Source organism: Sus scrofa, chromosome 3 (genome assembly GCF_054392235.1).
Source record: "Sus scrofa isolate SSC_HxYL_T2T_F1_AM1 chromosome 3, Sscrofa_HxYL_maternal_Yorkshire_Landrace_v2.0, whole genome shotgun sequence".
In the NCBI taxonomy this organism is placed as follows: domain Eukaryota; kingdom Metazoa; phylum Chordata; class Mammalia; order Artiodactyla; family Suidae; genus Sus; species Sus scrofa.
This window is the reverse complement of record NC_139385.1, coordinates 102,556,255-102,574,245: the sequence shown is the minus strand read 5'-3', so window position 1 is coordinate 102,574,245 and position 17,991 is coordinate 102,556,255. Positions and strand designations below refer to the sequence as shown.

At 35.9% G+C, this 17,991-nt stretch overlaps 1 protein-coding gene across 50 annotated transcripts in view; it reads right to left on the bottom strand.

The window, feature by feature from the left end:
• Positions 1 to 17,991, bottom strand: part of NRXN1 (neurexin 1) — a 1,114,648-nt gene that overhangs the window by 527,418 nt on the left and 569,239 nt on the right. For 44 of the 50 annotated variants that reach the window (XM_085019302.1, XM_085019323.1, XM_085019307.1 and 41 more), the window contains 2 exons: positions 11,322 to 11,495; positions 5,134 to 5,253 (listed from right to left, as the gene is read on the bottom strand). In XM_085019302.1, the coding sequence (XP_084875428.1) occupies positions 5,134 to 5,253; positions 11,322 to 11,495 (294 nt within the window). Of the gene's footprint in view, positions 1 to 5,133; positions 5,254 to 6,149; positions 6,177 to 11,321; positions 11,496 to 17,991 lie in introns of all 50 variants that reach the window. The other 6 variants (XM_021088237.2, XM_085019301.1, XM_085019303.1 and 3 more) reach the window with 1 other exon arrangement.

Sequence of the window (17,991 nt, the reverse complement as noted above, 5' to 3'; positions counted from 1 at the left end):
TACTCTACACCCCACCGTTTCGGGGTTTTTCTTCCCACTTAAATTTTCTTATATAGATACAGCTTAAAACTGTCATTTGACTACCCAATTGCAACGTGAAAAGAGACTAATGCTTCCTTTTATGCATTTACTTTTATGATGTCTATTACCAACCAGAAGAACAAAGATAAATTTATATAAAATAGCAGAAGATAGCACTTCTATTATATAGTACACTTCTCTATCATACATTATGCTTTCTGTTCAGTCTTTTATTGCATTTTCTGACTCAGTATGAACAATGCTTTAATCCTTTATGGTTTAACCTAAGACAGGTCTGACCCTAGATAGTTTTTCTAAAGCATTATCAGTAAATATCACTTATGAATTGCTTTAAACAACTCAAGGTCTGCCTTTTAGAAAGGCTTGAACGATTCAAGGTTAATAAGATTCATCATACAATGAGGATCTCGTTATGGACATAGCTAATTGCTAAATTTTATTCAGCCATAAACAGCCTCAGTAGTAAATCATCTCATAGCTTAATACTACTGGCAGCTCTACAGGAGACAGAAATAATATTACTTTGATTCAAGTTATTTTTATGTATGTTATGATTCATTTCTAGTAGTTCTGATATTGATGCTCAGATACTGGATATTGGATTCTCTTTACAAACAACAAAAGAAGGTGAGACACAAAACTGAAGATATTTTTAAATGCCACGGTAACAAGTCAGAGTCAAATTATTTCATCCTTATTTCAATGAACAATTCTAATTGTCATACAAAAGATATGATAAATTCCTACCCGGAAGATTTTCTTCAGGCAAAGTTTAGAATTCTGAAAATAGTCTTTTAAGGGCAGTGCCCACATCCTTCTAGCACCAAAATAACAGCACTATGATGTATTAATCCCTTATGGTAACAGACACCATTGAAGCTGAACTGTAATTTGGCACATGACATTTCTACAGTAATGCAATGTGACAACGTTATTATGTTCTCTATTTTCCATGTGATCATAGCCATATTCATCTTCCCCAACCTGACATTAAATTAGCTAATGTGGTTACATTCTATTCTGGACCACAGAGTCAAAGTGGAAAAGGATTATCAAAGCACAGTGGTTTGAGGATGGGGTGTGTGTGTGTGTGTGTGTGTGTGTGTGTGTGTGTGTGTGTGTGTGTATGTGTGTGCGCGCATGCGCAAACATGAACAGGTGGTAGGCAGATTTACTATAACAAATGTAAACTCTGAGCACAGACCTGGCAGGTAGCAGGATACACTCAGTAAGTAGTTGCATCCAGGAGAAAGTTCATAAATCCAAGTGGTAAGTACAAAAATATTTGCTCTAAGATTTCAGACAAGGAAAGGCAGGCCCAGGTCAGAGGACCTGGGACACTTCCATGGGATGAAACAGCTTAAGTGGAAATCAAGTAATGAAATTATATTTCTTCAAGCAGATACAGTGAAAGGAATGTTTCCTAGGTAGAATGAGCGCATTCCCCAGGAGAGATTAGCATAAGCAATGGTGAGGAAATTGGGAAAGTGTAACATTGTTCAGAAAGCAATAAGTAAGTTAATTGGCAGTAACATGCTATATGGACAAGGTTCTGCAATAGATAAGAATGAAAACGAAAGCTGGGGTCAGACCCTGGAGGTTCATGAACTACAAACTGGTGAATGTGGAGAGTACTATAGACCACTGAGGATGTACTAGAAATCCTTACGCAAGATGCACGCATGAAGTCAACATTGATTTAGGGAGTTATTATTACCACCAATTATAGGCAACGTCAGGTACAAAACATTGGGCCTATGAATCAAAAAGTAAAAGGAATATTGTCCCTGAGAGAAGCGTAATTCTTATAGGGATATATGAACAAGCATATGTAACTATAAGGTAGAAAGTGATGGCTTGTAAAAGAGCATAATGAAAGTTCTATAGGTCAGAGGAGGGAAAACATTGCTGCTGGTTAGGAGAAACAGGAAGAGGTGGTGATATTTAAACTAGGGACAAAAGGAAAAAGCACAGAACTGGTATGGAGGCATGGGATGGACTGGATGAGGGAGGGGTAAGAAGGAGGAAACTCAACAAGCTGATTGCTATAAGGAGCCAGAAAAATTATATTGGGGACCTAAAACATGGGCCCTGTGTGTGTGTGTGTGTGTGTGTGTGTGTGTGTGTGTGTATGTGTATGGAAGAACTGAGGAGTTACTAACACTACACCAACCTACATACACACATACACACACTCTCAGAGCAATTATTGTTGTCAATGGTTAGGTCATTTTGATGGCAACTTTCCTAAATCGCAACTTTCCAGGGCAGAAAGAGTTTAACACTTTTCTTTAAAAATAGCTTTTGGCATCACTTTGCATCACTTTGGCTAAGTGCCTCTTTTGAAAGATTCTTTTAAGTTCATTTATTAATTAGTGTGATTTATCCAATATTACACTTACAAGGGAAAACGTATTCCCATCTTCCCATTGTTAATTATGTCTCCAGGCTAAAAAAAAAATAAATTTTTCTCGTTGCTCTAACTCGCTCTATGAAACTTGTCAGAGAGATGACATTTAGAAGGTCTATGAGGGGATGGGCATGTGGTGGGGGATGGGGGAAATCTCATTTGCAGGGTGATGTGCTCTTTCCTTTTAAAAAAAGTTTTATTTCTATTTCCCCCCCCCTTTTTTTTCTATGTGGTTGAAGCCTGCAACCACAGAATTTCTGGGTAAATATCTAAGCTGGAGAAGAAAATTTCATTAAGAAATGAAATGTCTTACTTAAATGGCTTCATTAAAAAAAAAGTCAACCTCTACACAAAAAAGGACTTCGTTAAAATCCCAGAAATCGCAGTAATTACACTTGTGAAACTTACAGAAAAACAGTGAGATGCAGAGATAAGGTTTATTTTGATCAGTTTAAAAAGTGAAGAAAATATGGCATTCTACTTCTCTTGCCATATCAACTGCACGTCTTCAAGATAACCATTACTATTGTACCTTCTACAAATTAGAATTGATACGAAAATGAGATTTGCTTTTAAGTATTGATCAGTACCAATATATCCCCACCACCAAAATGCCAACATACAAACCAGAAAACTATTTCATATTTCCAGAAAACCTTCGAAGAGGTCATGATTTAATCAGAATGCATGCATTCTGAGAGCCCTCCAAAGAAATTTTAATGCTGATTTGTGCAAGAGGCATATCAGGAGAAACATTTATTGAATGACAGTTCCCTTATTTACAAGGAAATAACAAACAGCCTTATCATTGTCATCACCACTACTAGCACTTGAGAGCAGCCTTCAAATCATTTTCTGTAAAAATGATTTGAAGACAGCATGATACTTAAGGTAGGATCTTGATGTTCCTTTATGAAATGTCTAGCAAATACATACAGAAACTTATATCCTTTCTACTTAACCAGTATATGAGGATACACAATCCGACACATCCAAATAACAACTGTTTTGTAAAACAGAGAAATTAGACTCTAGGTTTGGCAGAGAAAGTTCTTTAGCAAAATGAAAACTCATTTCATGCAAAAAAAAAAAAAAAGTAAAAAAATAAAACACCTCTTAGCTACATCTGTCAGGTTCATATTCAGGATTAAAAATTTGACATAATCATAATAAATTACCAGTCTTCCAATTTGTCCTTGAAAATAAGTTCATGTTATTTTCTGTATTTTCTATTGGGCAGGAGCAACTGTAGGAAGTTACTATTCTATATACACAGATACATACCTTTATTAAAAGGATATGTAGGTTCTTTGCTTTATGTACATAGAAATATGCATGAAGTCTTTATTTAAGGTTATTTATGTAACTACAAATGGGGCTTAATGCTTGTACGTGTGATGTGATTTTCAAAAATAGTGTTTGCAAATGTGTGATGGTTTGAATACATATTTCTTGCTTCAGTTTCCTGTAATTCTATGGAAGAGGTCATTGGTAGGAATGAAGACTAAATACTCTTCTTTCTATGGTGCTACAATCCTTATGAGCTGTTTCCAAGTACTATTTATTTTTTGTATTAGTTGATTTTTCTTCCTATAGTCAATATTTTGGATAGGAAACCTGAAGATTGCTAGGGAACTGTAATATAGCACTAGGCTGCAACAACTCAGTTCAATAGTGTATTTCAATTTGACCCCAGCTTCAACACTGTGATATAGCTATCTACTGATGTGAATGGAGTCTCAAATAGACTAGAGTCAGGATGAACAAACTCTAGTCTTTCTTTAAATCCAAACTCAATCCCAGCCTTTGCCTGGAAGCCCAAACTTCCAACCACCTCATTTATTCCACCATTCTCTAGCTTCTTCTTAAATGTTGTAGCATTTGCAAAGTAAGCATATACTCTATTTTACAATCGGAAGGCCTTGTCAGATAGAGTTCCTCAATAGTATGGAATGCAATGTTTTATAGGAAACATTTTTATCATTTTGATGCAATTTTTAAAGCATTAACTATTTGAAAGTTAAACAGAACTTCATCCTACACCAGTTAATTTGGTCTCAAAATCCACACAGCCAACATGTAAATTAGGCACTCACAGACATCCCATAATATAATGTGAATGCTGTTTCTCTGTGAGAGTAAAGGGAAAAAACACAAGTGGCTGAGATATAATGGAGAGCAATTGAAGGGCAAAGTTTAAACATTGTGTGTGTGTGTTTTAACACAGAGGCAGTATGGGCTTGAAAAGTTACAGAGAAAAACATAGTGAGAACTGTCAACATTCACTAAAAATCCAGCCCTCAAGATAAAATCTTATGAAATCAAATATTACTTAATAGAAAGCAACATGAAGTCTCTTTCAAAGACTAGGGAAGAAGTACCATATATAGGAAATGAAAAAAAAAATTTTTTTAACCAAGTCGCCATGAACAATTAGAAAAAATTACAACACATAGCTGAAGACCCAAGAATCACTATCATCATAACTTTTGGCTAATGGCATCCTTGACTGACGATTTAGTATTTCAAAAGTTTCTTTCTGTAGAACCAAATGTTTCTCATGGTTAGGACCATTTAACTTATTCATGGATAATATAAAGACTCCCAGCTTTAGTCCCGAGGTATCAGACAGTGGCTGGAAGCAACGACAAGCATCAGTCCACATTCCGAGAGGTACTTACGGTCATTGCAGAGTGGCCCACTGAAGGAAGTCATACTACAGTCACAGCTGAAGCCATCCCACTGCTGCAAGCACACACCTTGATTGGAACATGAGTCCTCCTGGCAGGTTGTGCTGGGCCCTGTAAAACAATCCAAAAGAAACTTGGGTTCTTTAAAAAAAATCCAAAAGTGTTTTATACATGAGCTAGGTCACACAGAGTAGTTGCCAACACCTCAAATCACACGACCAAACTAATTCTAGTTCACACACCTGAATTAGGAACAGAGAAGCTGTGATATGAAGGTTTTCTGAAGTTTTAAATATAGTACTAAATGCATTATACTAGTAAACTAAACCAACAAATAGTAAAAGCAAGCACATAGCTTCTAGTATGATCACAGTAGCAGGTAATCTCATTATCATCAACAATTCTCTATCACTGTTTGGATTTTAGAAAAATGCATGGATCTCCTTAACTTGTGACCAATGGGTAGAGACACCATGAGAAATGGAGATTATAACTTCATGAAACTGAGATAAAGATTGGCAAAATAACTGAAGAGAGTTATGCAAAAATGCCATACAAGTTTCTAAAAGTTTTCTTGCACAAACTATGAATAAAGTTATGATTGTTGGGTGTTTTGGATAGGTATGTTGGCAAGTATCAATTCACATGCTTTAACAATTTCATGCAATTAAACATAAAATTAAAAACTCTGTTTAAAATGACATGCCCCCACTTAACATACAAGTAAAAAGAATGCTAGTCTATTTCTAAAGAATCATAACTAGAACACTGAAAAACAAAGAAAGATGATCAAAGCACTGAAGGTAATCACTATACAAACATATTCAAGACTGAAAGCCTTTATACAAACTAAGCTACTAAGTTTTCTTCCACAATGTTCAAGAGGGGAAAAATTAAGTCTGCATCCAAATCACGGTGACTGCAAAAATGTAAAAAATGTTATTTTGAGGTTTCCACTGGGTTATTATGGGGTTTCAGTCTTGTTTTATACACACAGGGCTATCTACCTTGCAAGTCAGCTTTCATCAATGCAACTTTGTCAGCAAAATAAAAAAAAAGCAAAATATATTAAATGTTAGTAAGCAATACTGAAAATGAGGCAAACAAAGAAGAACGTTCAGATTCAAAAAAAGCATGCTGCTGTAACGGGGAAGAGAAATGCTATGTAGAGCAAACAAATTAATAACTAACAGCCATAAATCTTAAGAGAAGCCAAAAAATGAGAAAGCGATTATTTATTAGAATTTCACTATATATGCATTTATATAATGGTTAATTGAGCTGATGGCATGTAATGAAGGAAAATTAAGGGCTTTGGTATTTTTTCCTCTCTTGGATAGATATGAATGCATTACCAAAGTGACTGTATTGCTGAACTGAAGCATGCAGCCCCACTTGTCACGTGCAGATACACTGTAGACTATGGTCATTAGCAGACCAATTATCCCTTACTATTTTTTTTCCCTCTAGGTCTTTTATCTTGCTATTGCAATTGAGGTTTAGAACTGTAATGCCAGCCATTCTCTGCTGACATTTGGACCTTACAGTGACACCAAACTATCAAAATGTATGTATCACTTGGAGTGGATGAAAGAAAAAGTAAAGGATGGAAGAACCAAATGGCAATATAATTCCCCATAAAGAAAATTCCTGTACAAGACTGCAACACGGAGCATTTATCTTTGCTTTTACCAGATTGGGTATAGACTGCTTACAGATCTGAGAGTTACATCTATATTTTCTCTACCTTTGGAACTGTCTTCAACTCTTATAAACTGCCCTGCGAATATTTGAGTAGAACCTCACTAGTGAGGGCTATCTCAGGGAAGGGTGGAAAAGGAACAGCACCTACCCCATACCGTTAGAGCATAAATGGAAGATATTTTCTAATAAACACAATTTTAGGTTTTATGAAAATACAAAAACAGACACCAGACTAATTAGATGCTGTTAGCACTGAAAGTCTTTGAGGTAACTGCTCTAGTGAGTAAATGAAAATTATCTGTAATTAGATTTTGTACACATTGACGTTTTTATAAGATGTCTTTTTAAACATCCTCCTAACAATCACATTTTTATTACAAATTTCTCAGTCATGGTATGCTTCATAAGAAGCTATGGAATAATAAGAATATCATAAGAAGCTATGGAATAATAAGAAGCTCACCTGCAAGCATTTTCACAAATTTGGAAAACCATAATACTGTAACTACTAATTACATAATAATAATAGTAACTTGTATAGTAATAACAAAAAAATAGTTGTTTTTAATAATAATAATAACCACCTAGAACTGGGAGACCTGAAAAGATATAATACTTTTGCTCACCTATTGCAAAGAACTAAGAACCATATTGCTCAGTTTTTATTGTTCTTCCAATCTGTGATATAATGGTCTTTATTCTTTGGCATTGAGACCTAAAACAATTAATGTTTATTAAAAAAAAAAAAAAAGAGAGAGAGAGACTCTTCCAGTTCCTTCGTGGGATAAGCAGGAAGTAGCACAAGCTCAGCCTAGGTCAGGGGCTGTGTCCTCAAAGGACACTGTTCCCCTGACTTGCTCAGCAGAAGGGAAGAGCAGGAGCAAGATCTGATGAAGAGCCACATTTTCTTTTTGTTTTTTCCAAAAATTATCAGAAATACAATGGCAAAACAATGTTAAACTCTAAAAATGGTAAACCTGCAACCCTAAATATTAACCTGCCCACACTGTAGAGCAACCACTCTGAGTGCCTGCCAAGCCTTTATGTGACTATAAAGATATGCTTTATTATTTTTTTCATTATCACGAGTCTTTATATATTGAGGCATTACAAGAGAATGCATGCCTATGCCTGACAAATCATATTTTTCAAAATACTCACCTTCTAGAACAATATTTAAACATCGACACGCATTTGTACAAGACAAAGCCCTGAATTTATTTTTCCCTTTTGTTATGTAATGTTCTTCTTATTTTATCACTGAATAAAATTAGGATCAAACCACAAGGATATTTGTATTAAGTGGTTAAAAATAAGGATATGTTTGAAAAGGAAAGTAAAGTGAAGGTAAAAACAATAATTTCTGGAAACCAAAGAAACAAGTGAAGAAAATAATTGCATGCCTAGGATTCTAAGTAAGACAAACTTGGCTTCAAACCTTCCATCATCTACTACTTGCTATGTGACCTTACTCTCTAAGATTCAATTTACTCCTCTAAAAATTTCAATGATACCTAATTCACAGACTTTTGAGAATTAAATGAAATTGCATATATAAACTTACCAGTGCTTAAGCAATGGCAGCTTTAATAATGAAGTATTTCTGTTGTTTATAATGCAGTTCTAGGGCTGAATGTTATAAGTCTATGCAAGTGTCTAAATTAATCTTTTTTTCAGACATCATGTACAGGAGACATCTTAACTCAGTTTTGACCCTAACTGAGCCATATTACTGGTGGATTGCCAGTCTCTATTTTCTCTTACTCAAGCAGGGCAATGCTACTCCATGCAGTAATTTTCAAAGTCTGGTGTCAGACCAAAAACATCAGCATCATTCAGGAACTTGATAGAAATGTAAGTTCTAGAGACCCATCCCAGATCTGATGATTCAGAATCCTTGGGTGTGGTGTCCAGTGCATGGGTTTTAACAATTCTCCAGGTGATTCTGATATTGGTTAAAGTTGAGAACATTAATTCAAAGGGACTAGGACAAGGTAAACTCCTTCTGCTACCTAACAATGTGTAAATAAAATCAGCTACTACTCACTGAAATAGGTAAAAATAAAAGACAGCAAATGATTATTGAAAAACCAACGGATTTTTTTTTTTTTTTTTTTTTGGCTTTTGCTCTTTTTGCTTTTTTAGGGCCACACACGCACTGTAAGGATTTTCCCAGGCTAGGGGTCAAATCAGAACTACAGCTGCCAGCCTACACCACAGCCACAGCAATGCCAGATTCAAGCCTTGTCTGTGACCTATACCACGGCTCACAGCAACACCAGATCCTTAACCCACTGAGTGAGGCCATCACATCCTCATGGATTTTAGGTCGGATTTGTTACCGCTGAGCCACAACAGGAACTCCCACCAATGACTTTTATATAAAAATGGCTTAGAGATTTAGTCTTGTTAGGTAGAAATGGTGGAGATATCTGGACAAGATATCATTTAACAATGTCACCTGTACATAGTTTTCAATTAACACATAAGCTAAGTGACTCCAATGTGATTTGAACTCAAAATCCCATGAGAAAACAATCTTTATAGAGAAATAAATCATTGAGTATCTAGAAGTTGATCATTAATCCTAAAGATATGTGCATCTCATCAATTACACCTATTTTGGGTACATCTGAGATTCTTCCTAGGAACTACAGAGGATGTAAATGATTGATCATAATAAATGATCATAAATTAAAAGTTGTTAATCTTGATGTTGGAATGAAAAAAATCAGAGAAGTGTCAAAGCAGAAAGGCAGGAGCATGGCAACAGTCTAAAAATAAAGAAAAGGGGGGTAAAAGAGGGTGAGAATGATTAAAGCTCATATATTAAAACAAACTAGTCATAATCTACCGAATGATTTCAGATATCCAAACAGTGGTTGAAGATTACACAAGAAGGTGTACAATCTAACCATCTTAACCAAACTATTTATTAGGTTATGTTGGAAAATAACACCAAATTTTATTTCTGTAAATATGCTTTCTCAGTATACTTCTCATTAGTTTTCCCTTCCACTCACCCACTCACATCACATGCCAGTGGCGGGAGGTCATGTGAGTGTTTGGTTTTCTATCTTGTGAGGGTTTAGCTGTGAACCTGTCTGTCTGCTCCCCACTGTTTCTTGTAGGTGAGAAGTCACCTAGCAACTTGCAGAAAGGCCTACTTTTGAAAAATGTTTTCAAAAGAGTTTGTGTTACCTTAAAAATACATGCATTCTCGCTTAGAAGATCACCTCTAAGAATCAAAGTTATGTCCCACAATTTGTATCCATCTACTTGAAAGAATTAATTCACCTAGCAATTTTGTTGCTTTTGTTTAATTGGTAAAGGAGAAAACACATAGTGTCTCTTTGTTTTATAAAGTATATTATACTGAAATTTGAAATAAAGAAAATGGATGTGGCAAAAATGTGAAAATGAATTTAACAAAGATTTCCATTAAATAACCATTTCCTCTGGCATAATTAAAACATGATTTGAATTTCAGTTTACTTTTCAGGGAAATATATGTTGCAAAGAGAAAAAGGGTATTTCAAATAAAAAATTTCCCTGTACTTGGGTAACTGCTAAATCCAATAGCATTATTTTGGCTAAGAAGAAATGATTCATAATTTCCTGGGGGATAGGAATTCACATGTCTTTCTTCATTTTTCCAATATGAAATTTCCTTATGAATTTAGAATTTTCAAAATGGCCCAAACTGTATTCAACATTAAAGGAGAAGCAGCAATACATTCAGAGCTACGAAATTCAAGATAATGTGATTAAATTGCATTTATGGAGGGAGAATTGGCTCAAATAATCTGAGGTGTTGAAGTGAAAATTATCTAAAATGAAAGTAGCAATCAAAAAGTACTCCTACAGATCTTAGTCTGATAGAGAACACGAAAGAACAGAAAGGTACTTGAGCGCATTTTTGAAGTATGGAATATTAGCTTTGGGTAATAGAAGAAACCAATTTTTGCTAAAACAAACTGATAATGCACGAGAGACACTCTTGTTGCCAGGTAGACATAAACCAAATAGTGATTTGAGAATGGGTATCTAAATGGTATTGTCTTGTTATATGCACTGAATGTAGATTTCAAAAAAGAGGCTCAAACTGATTAACATTTGCTGAAGTAAATATGTTTTTCTAGTCTAAGTGGAGGATCTATTTAATGCTATACAGCGAGCATTGCAGAATCGATTAACACACTAATGAGGTGAACTATAGAAATCAAAGAAGAAAATAACAAGATCCATAGATAAAGCTCCTGTTTTATATCAGCTATTAATGTAGGTTTACAAACAGTTCAGAAAAATCTAAGATTTTGAGGATGACGAGTTGAAAGCATGAATGCATATTTTTAAGCTCTAAGTGATGGAGTTGGCTAATTGTCAGAAATGAAAATTTTGCTGGCCAGAGAGATTTGTTCTCATTTATAGGTGGAATTAGAATTATTTAGTATGTGATAACAAAGATCTTGTACCTTCACATCCTCTCTCTATCTGTCCATTGCAGAAAAGAGCATCTGAGATGAGGTCCGGAAGTCGTCCATTTAAATCAACTGATGCCAGGCAGCCTTGAAAGCCCTCCTTGGCATGGACAAGTTTTGGCAAGGATTTGTATGTTTCTTTGGCCACTCCTCCTATATACAAGTCACCTGTGGGAAGATAAAAATTTTGGTCACAAAAGTAACTTGTCATTGACTTTAAAGAATAGTAAGACACACAAAAATAAGAGTGAAGTTTACACTTCATTAAATTAATTTTCAAAATAAATTTATAATGAGGTATTTTCTTAAAAACACAAAACAACGTAAGTGCTAGAATAATACTATGCACTGGAAGAAATTTCTAGAAGCTATCTCCACAGAGAACTGAGTTCAATATCATAGGGACAAATGGAAGGAACACGGGCCATGAAGTGCTCCCTGAATTAAAATCTGAGTCAATTTACTTACCAACTCTTTGGCTGTGAGCTTTTTTTTTTTTTTTTTTTAGTTTCTCTGATCAATAGTAACCTCATTTCTAAAATGGGAAATATAAAGCCTATCCCATAGGGGTGTGTGAGAATTAAATGAGATAAAATAATAGAAAGTATCTACCAAAATGAAAATACATAGTAGATATTAGTAGGTGGTACTGTTATCAAATCTACCTTCTGAATTGAGAATTCTAGGCCTTTTTGTTAACTAGAAGTGCAACAAATTCTAAATGTCTAATGTCTAAAATTGCCTTATCTAGTGTGCTTAAACCTCTTATCCTTGCTTGCACATATCTTATTCACTAACTCCCAGGGTAGGCTATGTATGCCTAAATATTACATCCCTTCTCAAAAATTTAATTTTTAGGTAAAGGTACCACTCCGAATTCTTTATGCTGCCCTGGGATCTGTTAACAAGTTATCAATTTTCCCAATTTTTTTAATAGTTTCTGGTGGATCACTTTTTTTAATATGCTATTAAAAATATCTAATTTTTATCATTGCTATATTTTTTAAAGTTTGTATGATTTTTATTTTTCCGTTATAGTTGATTTACAGTGTTCTGTCAATTTCTACTATACAGCAGAGTGGAGTACTTCTGGTGGATCGCTTTGCTCTGCTTTGTCATCTTCATGTCTCCAAGTTTGAGTTTCCCAACTTTATGAACTATTATTTAAAAAAGAGATTGCAATCCAAGTTTGAGTCTGTTTACATTCTATTAAAGTTTGTTCACTATATCTGGGAGTTCCTCCTGTGGTGCAGTGGTTTAAGAATCTGACTGTAGTGGCTGAGGTCACTGTGGAGGCACGGGTTCAATCTCTGGCCCACTGCAATGAATTACAGCTGTGGTTCAGAGTCAATCCCTGGCCCAGTAACTTTCATATGCCACAGGTGTGGCCATAAAAATTAAAAAAAAAAAAGGATTATTCACCATATCTGGATAGCATGGAATAGATATAATTGACTCTAGTATAAATACTTAATCAATACAGAATGTAAGGAGGGTGACCCCCAGATTCCATAATACACTACTCCTGTTTACAAGTCCTAACAACATATTCTATTTAACTACTCACTTCTCTGACTTCGCATTGCCATTTGAATTTTCTCTCTCACATTAACCATTTTATCTAATGATCATGCCACCTGATACCTTCTCCCACTGTAATACAAAGCTCCTATGTTCCTAATGTTTATCTTTACCCCTTTGTATGTTTTTTAATAGACCCTGGGATCAAGAAGAACAGGCATATATCCTGATGCTCATGCTATTTGTTGAGTCATAAGTAACAAAGTCCTTGGTCTCTGACCTAGAAACCTTGTGGATTCTTCCAGCACCCCCCAAACAGACAAGCTCAACTAATAGACATAAGTAGGGTAAAAATCAAACAACAGATAGAACATTCCTGGACTGTACTGATAAATACATTGTGCTCACTTAAAGTCGTTTGGCCATAAAAACTGAGAATTTAGATCCCTGACCTGCTAACTAAAGTTCTAAGTATTAGACTAAGATGCCACTGATCCTGCATAATATGTATTGAAGGTACTGGATGTGTTGGCTTTACCCTCCTCTTAAATAAAATAAAACATGTGTTGACTATTAACCATCATTCTTAATATTAAAGGATCACATGTCTTTGTTCTGAAATGGGATATTATTATTGAAATATTTGATTTCCTTCCATATTTTCTTTCTCTCCTTAGTCTTTCCTCTCACTTAAATTTCAAGTGATAGTATTTTACTTGCATCGGAGAAGGAATACACATCAAAAAATCAAAGACATAAAATTATCTTCATGTATTTGACCCTTAACATCCAAGGCTCTTTGAGGAGTGAAATGGATAGAATATGTAGACAATTACATGAGAAAAGTAAAGCTTTCCTACCCCTCATGTGGTCAAGCAGGAGACAAAAGTGGAGAATTGTGAACAGAGTCATTGCCAAAAAGAGAGCATAGTGCTTCTCTCTGAGGCTTGAGTCCTGGTGGAAGTCAAATCCTCGGGTAGGTTGAGGAAAGTAATGTTGATTTGTATGCATTTCCTCAAGAGAACCCAGAGGTAGCAGTGAGATCCTGGAGAAGAAAGAGCTTCCTGGTAGATTTAGACATGCTGGGAGCTTAGCCTTACAGATCTTCCCACATTCCACTGTGGTGTGGAAGCAACAAAATTCCCAGAGTGGCACAGAACAAGCAGAAAAGGGCTGGCCTGAGACGGTCATGCACACAAGAATGAAGATGCTGCGTAACCATTCAGTGAGCACCTGAGCTATGAAGAGAGAGTATCTGAGGCCAGATTCTGTGCAACCTCTCTCTCCCTACCTTCCAAAAGATTGGTACAATGAAAGTCCCTCACCTTCAAGTAATCTAGACATAATCCCAGGGAAATAAGGAAATTAAAATTGCCTGAGATTATACTTTCACTAACGCAAAGAACCGGAGCTCAAAATAGAAACCAAGGGGATAGAAAAATACAGAAAGTTAACTTTCTTGCACTTATGATACTGTGGACTGAGATTTACTCTGTTAACATGTCAAATATCAATACAAGGAAGTGCTCCCTATATTCATTTGTTGAACTAAATTTGTTAGGAACTTTCAGCTCTCCTTTGGGCCTAATGAATGTACTATTAGAGAACAGTAGGGAGTTAGCTGAACAAAGAATTCTTGGCACCGCTTCAGGTTTTTTAGATGTAGAACTTAATACTGAAAATTTTGTATAGGATGCTACCCTATTTGATAATCAATCTTTCTCTTTTTGATTGTAACGTCCTGGAGGACAGACATTATGTCTTTATTCATTTTAGATTCTCCCATAGTGCCTAGTACTGGGATATAAGCACAGTGAGCCCTCAATAAATAGTATCAGCTAACTGATGGATGGAGGTTATAGTAAAAAAGAATCTGGAAAGAAAGAAGAATGATAAGGTAACACAGGGCGAGAGCCAATTCTAAAATGCACTTACTTCCTTTCCCCATTTCCTGCTATGCCCTACTTTTTCCTATTAGCACACCTATTTGCCTGAATATCTTTTTAAAGCTTATTGAAGAGAAGTAATAATCTCTCCCTTGTGTTGTTAAAGAGTAGAAAATATTTATTCAAGCAGCACAGGGTACAAGCCTCAAACATACCAAGGTAGAGGAGTTTGGCTTTATAAGTAGGGGACTCATTCTCATTTTCATCACTGAAGCTGCACTTAGCAGCACCACTTAATAAGGTCTTTATAACCTCTTCACATACCAGATTGTGGTCTCAAGTCCCCAGGTAGGTTGCCATAGGATGAGAACAAAGGAAACCTTTAAGTGTCCTGAGCCCTAGGTAGCATTAGCACTTCATCAAAGATGCAGTTTCTCCTTTTGATCCTTGGGGTGATGGAAGGAAAATGACCCATTAGCACTAATGGGATCTGGCAAGCAAAATCCCATGCATGGAAAGGAAGATAGGCTTTTTAATGGCCCAGTGTATGAACATGAGCCAGGATGGACATCTAGTAAGAGTCAGTTTCCTCGGGACTTGAAGCCATGCTGTTACCCCTTCTTCAAGCTATGAGTGGTTGATTTTATTCATATTCCTTAAGTAGGCCAGGTATGTAAATGACAAGGAAATGATGGAGCTGGGGCATTTTCAGCAAAAGATACAAAGAACATGTACAAAGCCAGATCATCTCAAATACATGGGGAGTGGCTTTTGTTTGTTAACAACAACAACAAAAAAAAATCAAGAAACCTTTATCTTTGGCACCAGTGTGGGTATGGGGGAGCTGTGCATACGTGCATGTGTGCAGAAGTATCTATAAATAAAAGTCCCACTCTCAAGCTTAACTTCTGTGGAATGATCTGAGGTGTTATCACAAGTATCCATTTCCCAGTAGCTGGGCAGGAATGCGTAAGGAATAGTTTACAAGTTTTTTATTTATATTTGGCTACACCTCAGTTCTGCCATTTACTGATTGTCTCAGGGTGGTCACATTAAGTTGCCTAACTTCTTCCAGAATCTGATTCTTCATCTGTGACATGGGTTAATAATGCCTATCCTGTAAGGCTGTGAGAATAACAGAGATGTAAGTAAGCTTTGGACATACAGTGTACTCGACACATGATTGCTACTAGTGGGCTGTTGCTATGTGTGTTAAGGACTATCCATCAATGGTATAGTTCATTCTGTATCGGTTGCCCTGAAACAGAAAAATGAGAAGTCCTTGTTGTCCCCTTGTCTCTAGTATAATTAGAGTGACACTGCAAATGTCCAAGTCTTATTTTCCTTGACTTAGTTTACAGACAGTTGTGCACCTGAAGTGTGCCTTGTATTATACAATAAGCAGCTTGAGAGGCTTCTTTGACATACTCAGTTTGAATCCCAGCAGCACTGAACCTGGTAACACAAATGGGAAAGCTGCTTGATATATATCTTCTAGTTTGATATAACCAGTTTGAGACTCAAGAATTCTATGAAGCCTAAGGGCCAGGTTGGATGGTCCAGGCTAAAGGTGCCTTATACAGTCAGAGAATTAAAAGGATTTCGTGGACAGTGATTGTAAGCTGGAGCATCATGAAAGAGTTTAGACCAGAAGAAAGTACAGGGTTCATTACTGTGTAATGATATAAATGTAGGGGCCAAACATGGAGAACAAATATACCTAGAAGACAGAATTAATATGGCATTCAAGAAATAGCACAAAAGGTCAGACTGGGCTGGAAAAGAAGAATTTTCAAAGGGGCCATGGTAAATAACATTGGATAAGAAAAGTCAAAGGAAAACCTTGAGTAACATGATAGAATTTATGACTACTGGTTTAAATTAAAAAAAAAAAAAAAAAAGGAAATGAGAAGTCCAAAAATATAAGCCATGCAGGCTAGGAGATAAGGGAATTCAAAACAGTAATAATCTGGAGAGAAAAGACGAAATTGCATTTAACATTAAACATGTGTAATTTGAGTAGGAATGCCCCATGGGTATCTGATGATATGAACCAGGGGGCTTAGGGATGTTGGAGCTGGAAGGCATGGCTTGGGAGCCATCAACAAAAGCAGATACATGAAATGGTATAGGTTTTCTCTTGTCTTAAAACAGAGCAGAAGGCAATTAGAGCAAGGACTCTGAGCTCACCTTACAGCAGGAGAATGCAAGTGCCAAGGTATAATTAGTTCTTTGATTCAGCTTTCCTGTTTATTCATATGTATTTTTTAGTGCCTCTTAAACATCTCAGTTTCCTTTAATTAAGAAGAGCATACATTAAAAGGACAACTGCTTTATAGATTTGGATAGCTAAAACTCTAGGGAAACTTAAGGAAGCTTCCACAATTTCTTTTAAGTGGCATCTGGGAAAAAAAGCTTAAGCAATACAGACTGTCTTACTGGCCAGACTAGAGAAAGTACAATTCTGGAGGCTCTGCTCTGAGAGAATTTGACCTTGGACAGCTAAGCTAGAGGCTGTTCTAACTTTCCTCTCATTTCTTATTGTGACTGGCTAGTAGAAAAAGTGCCATCAGACTGGGCTAGTTTCTCAGAGTTATTCTGCAGGAAAGAGCCCTTCCTTACCAAAGGGAACACTCAAACTCTATCCTCTGAATTGTATCTTTATTTATAATATTTTGTTGTACAACAACAAATGAACATCTGCAAGTTAGATCTTGACCATACAAATTAACACAGGTTTTCTTTGAGAGACAAATTAAATGTAAACCTCTTTTTCTAACAGGTATGCCCTATTAGATAGAGGGAAAAATCATCTATAATCCCTGGAGAACAAACACTCGCTTATTTGCTTCATGTTTCATGTTTTTTTCGGGGGAGAAAGCAGACATTACTATTTTCTTTTCCTTTTTTTTTTTTTTTTTTGCATTACTATTTTCTGTGACTGCTTAAATAAATGATGTTAAATTACTGAAGGCAAAAGCATGGAAAGTTAATATTTCTCTAACACACCTAAGTTGAATAGTAGACAAACAGACACTTTTATAACAATGCACACTGTGGATTGAACAACAAACACTCTCCAAAACTACATCTAAGTTCAGGGCACACCAAATAGTGATTATTGAAGTCAAAGATAGCAACTAAAATAGGTGTTTTGCTGTGAGTCACTGGATTCTTGTCTTTCATAGATCTCTATTTAAAAAAAAAAAAAATCTGGAGTTCCTGTCATGGCTCAGTGGTGAACGAACCCGACTAGG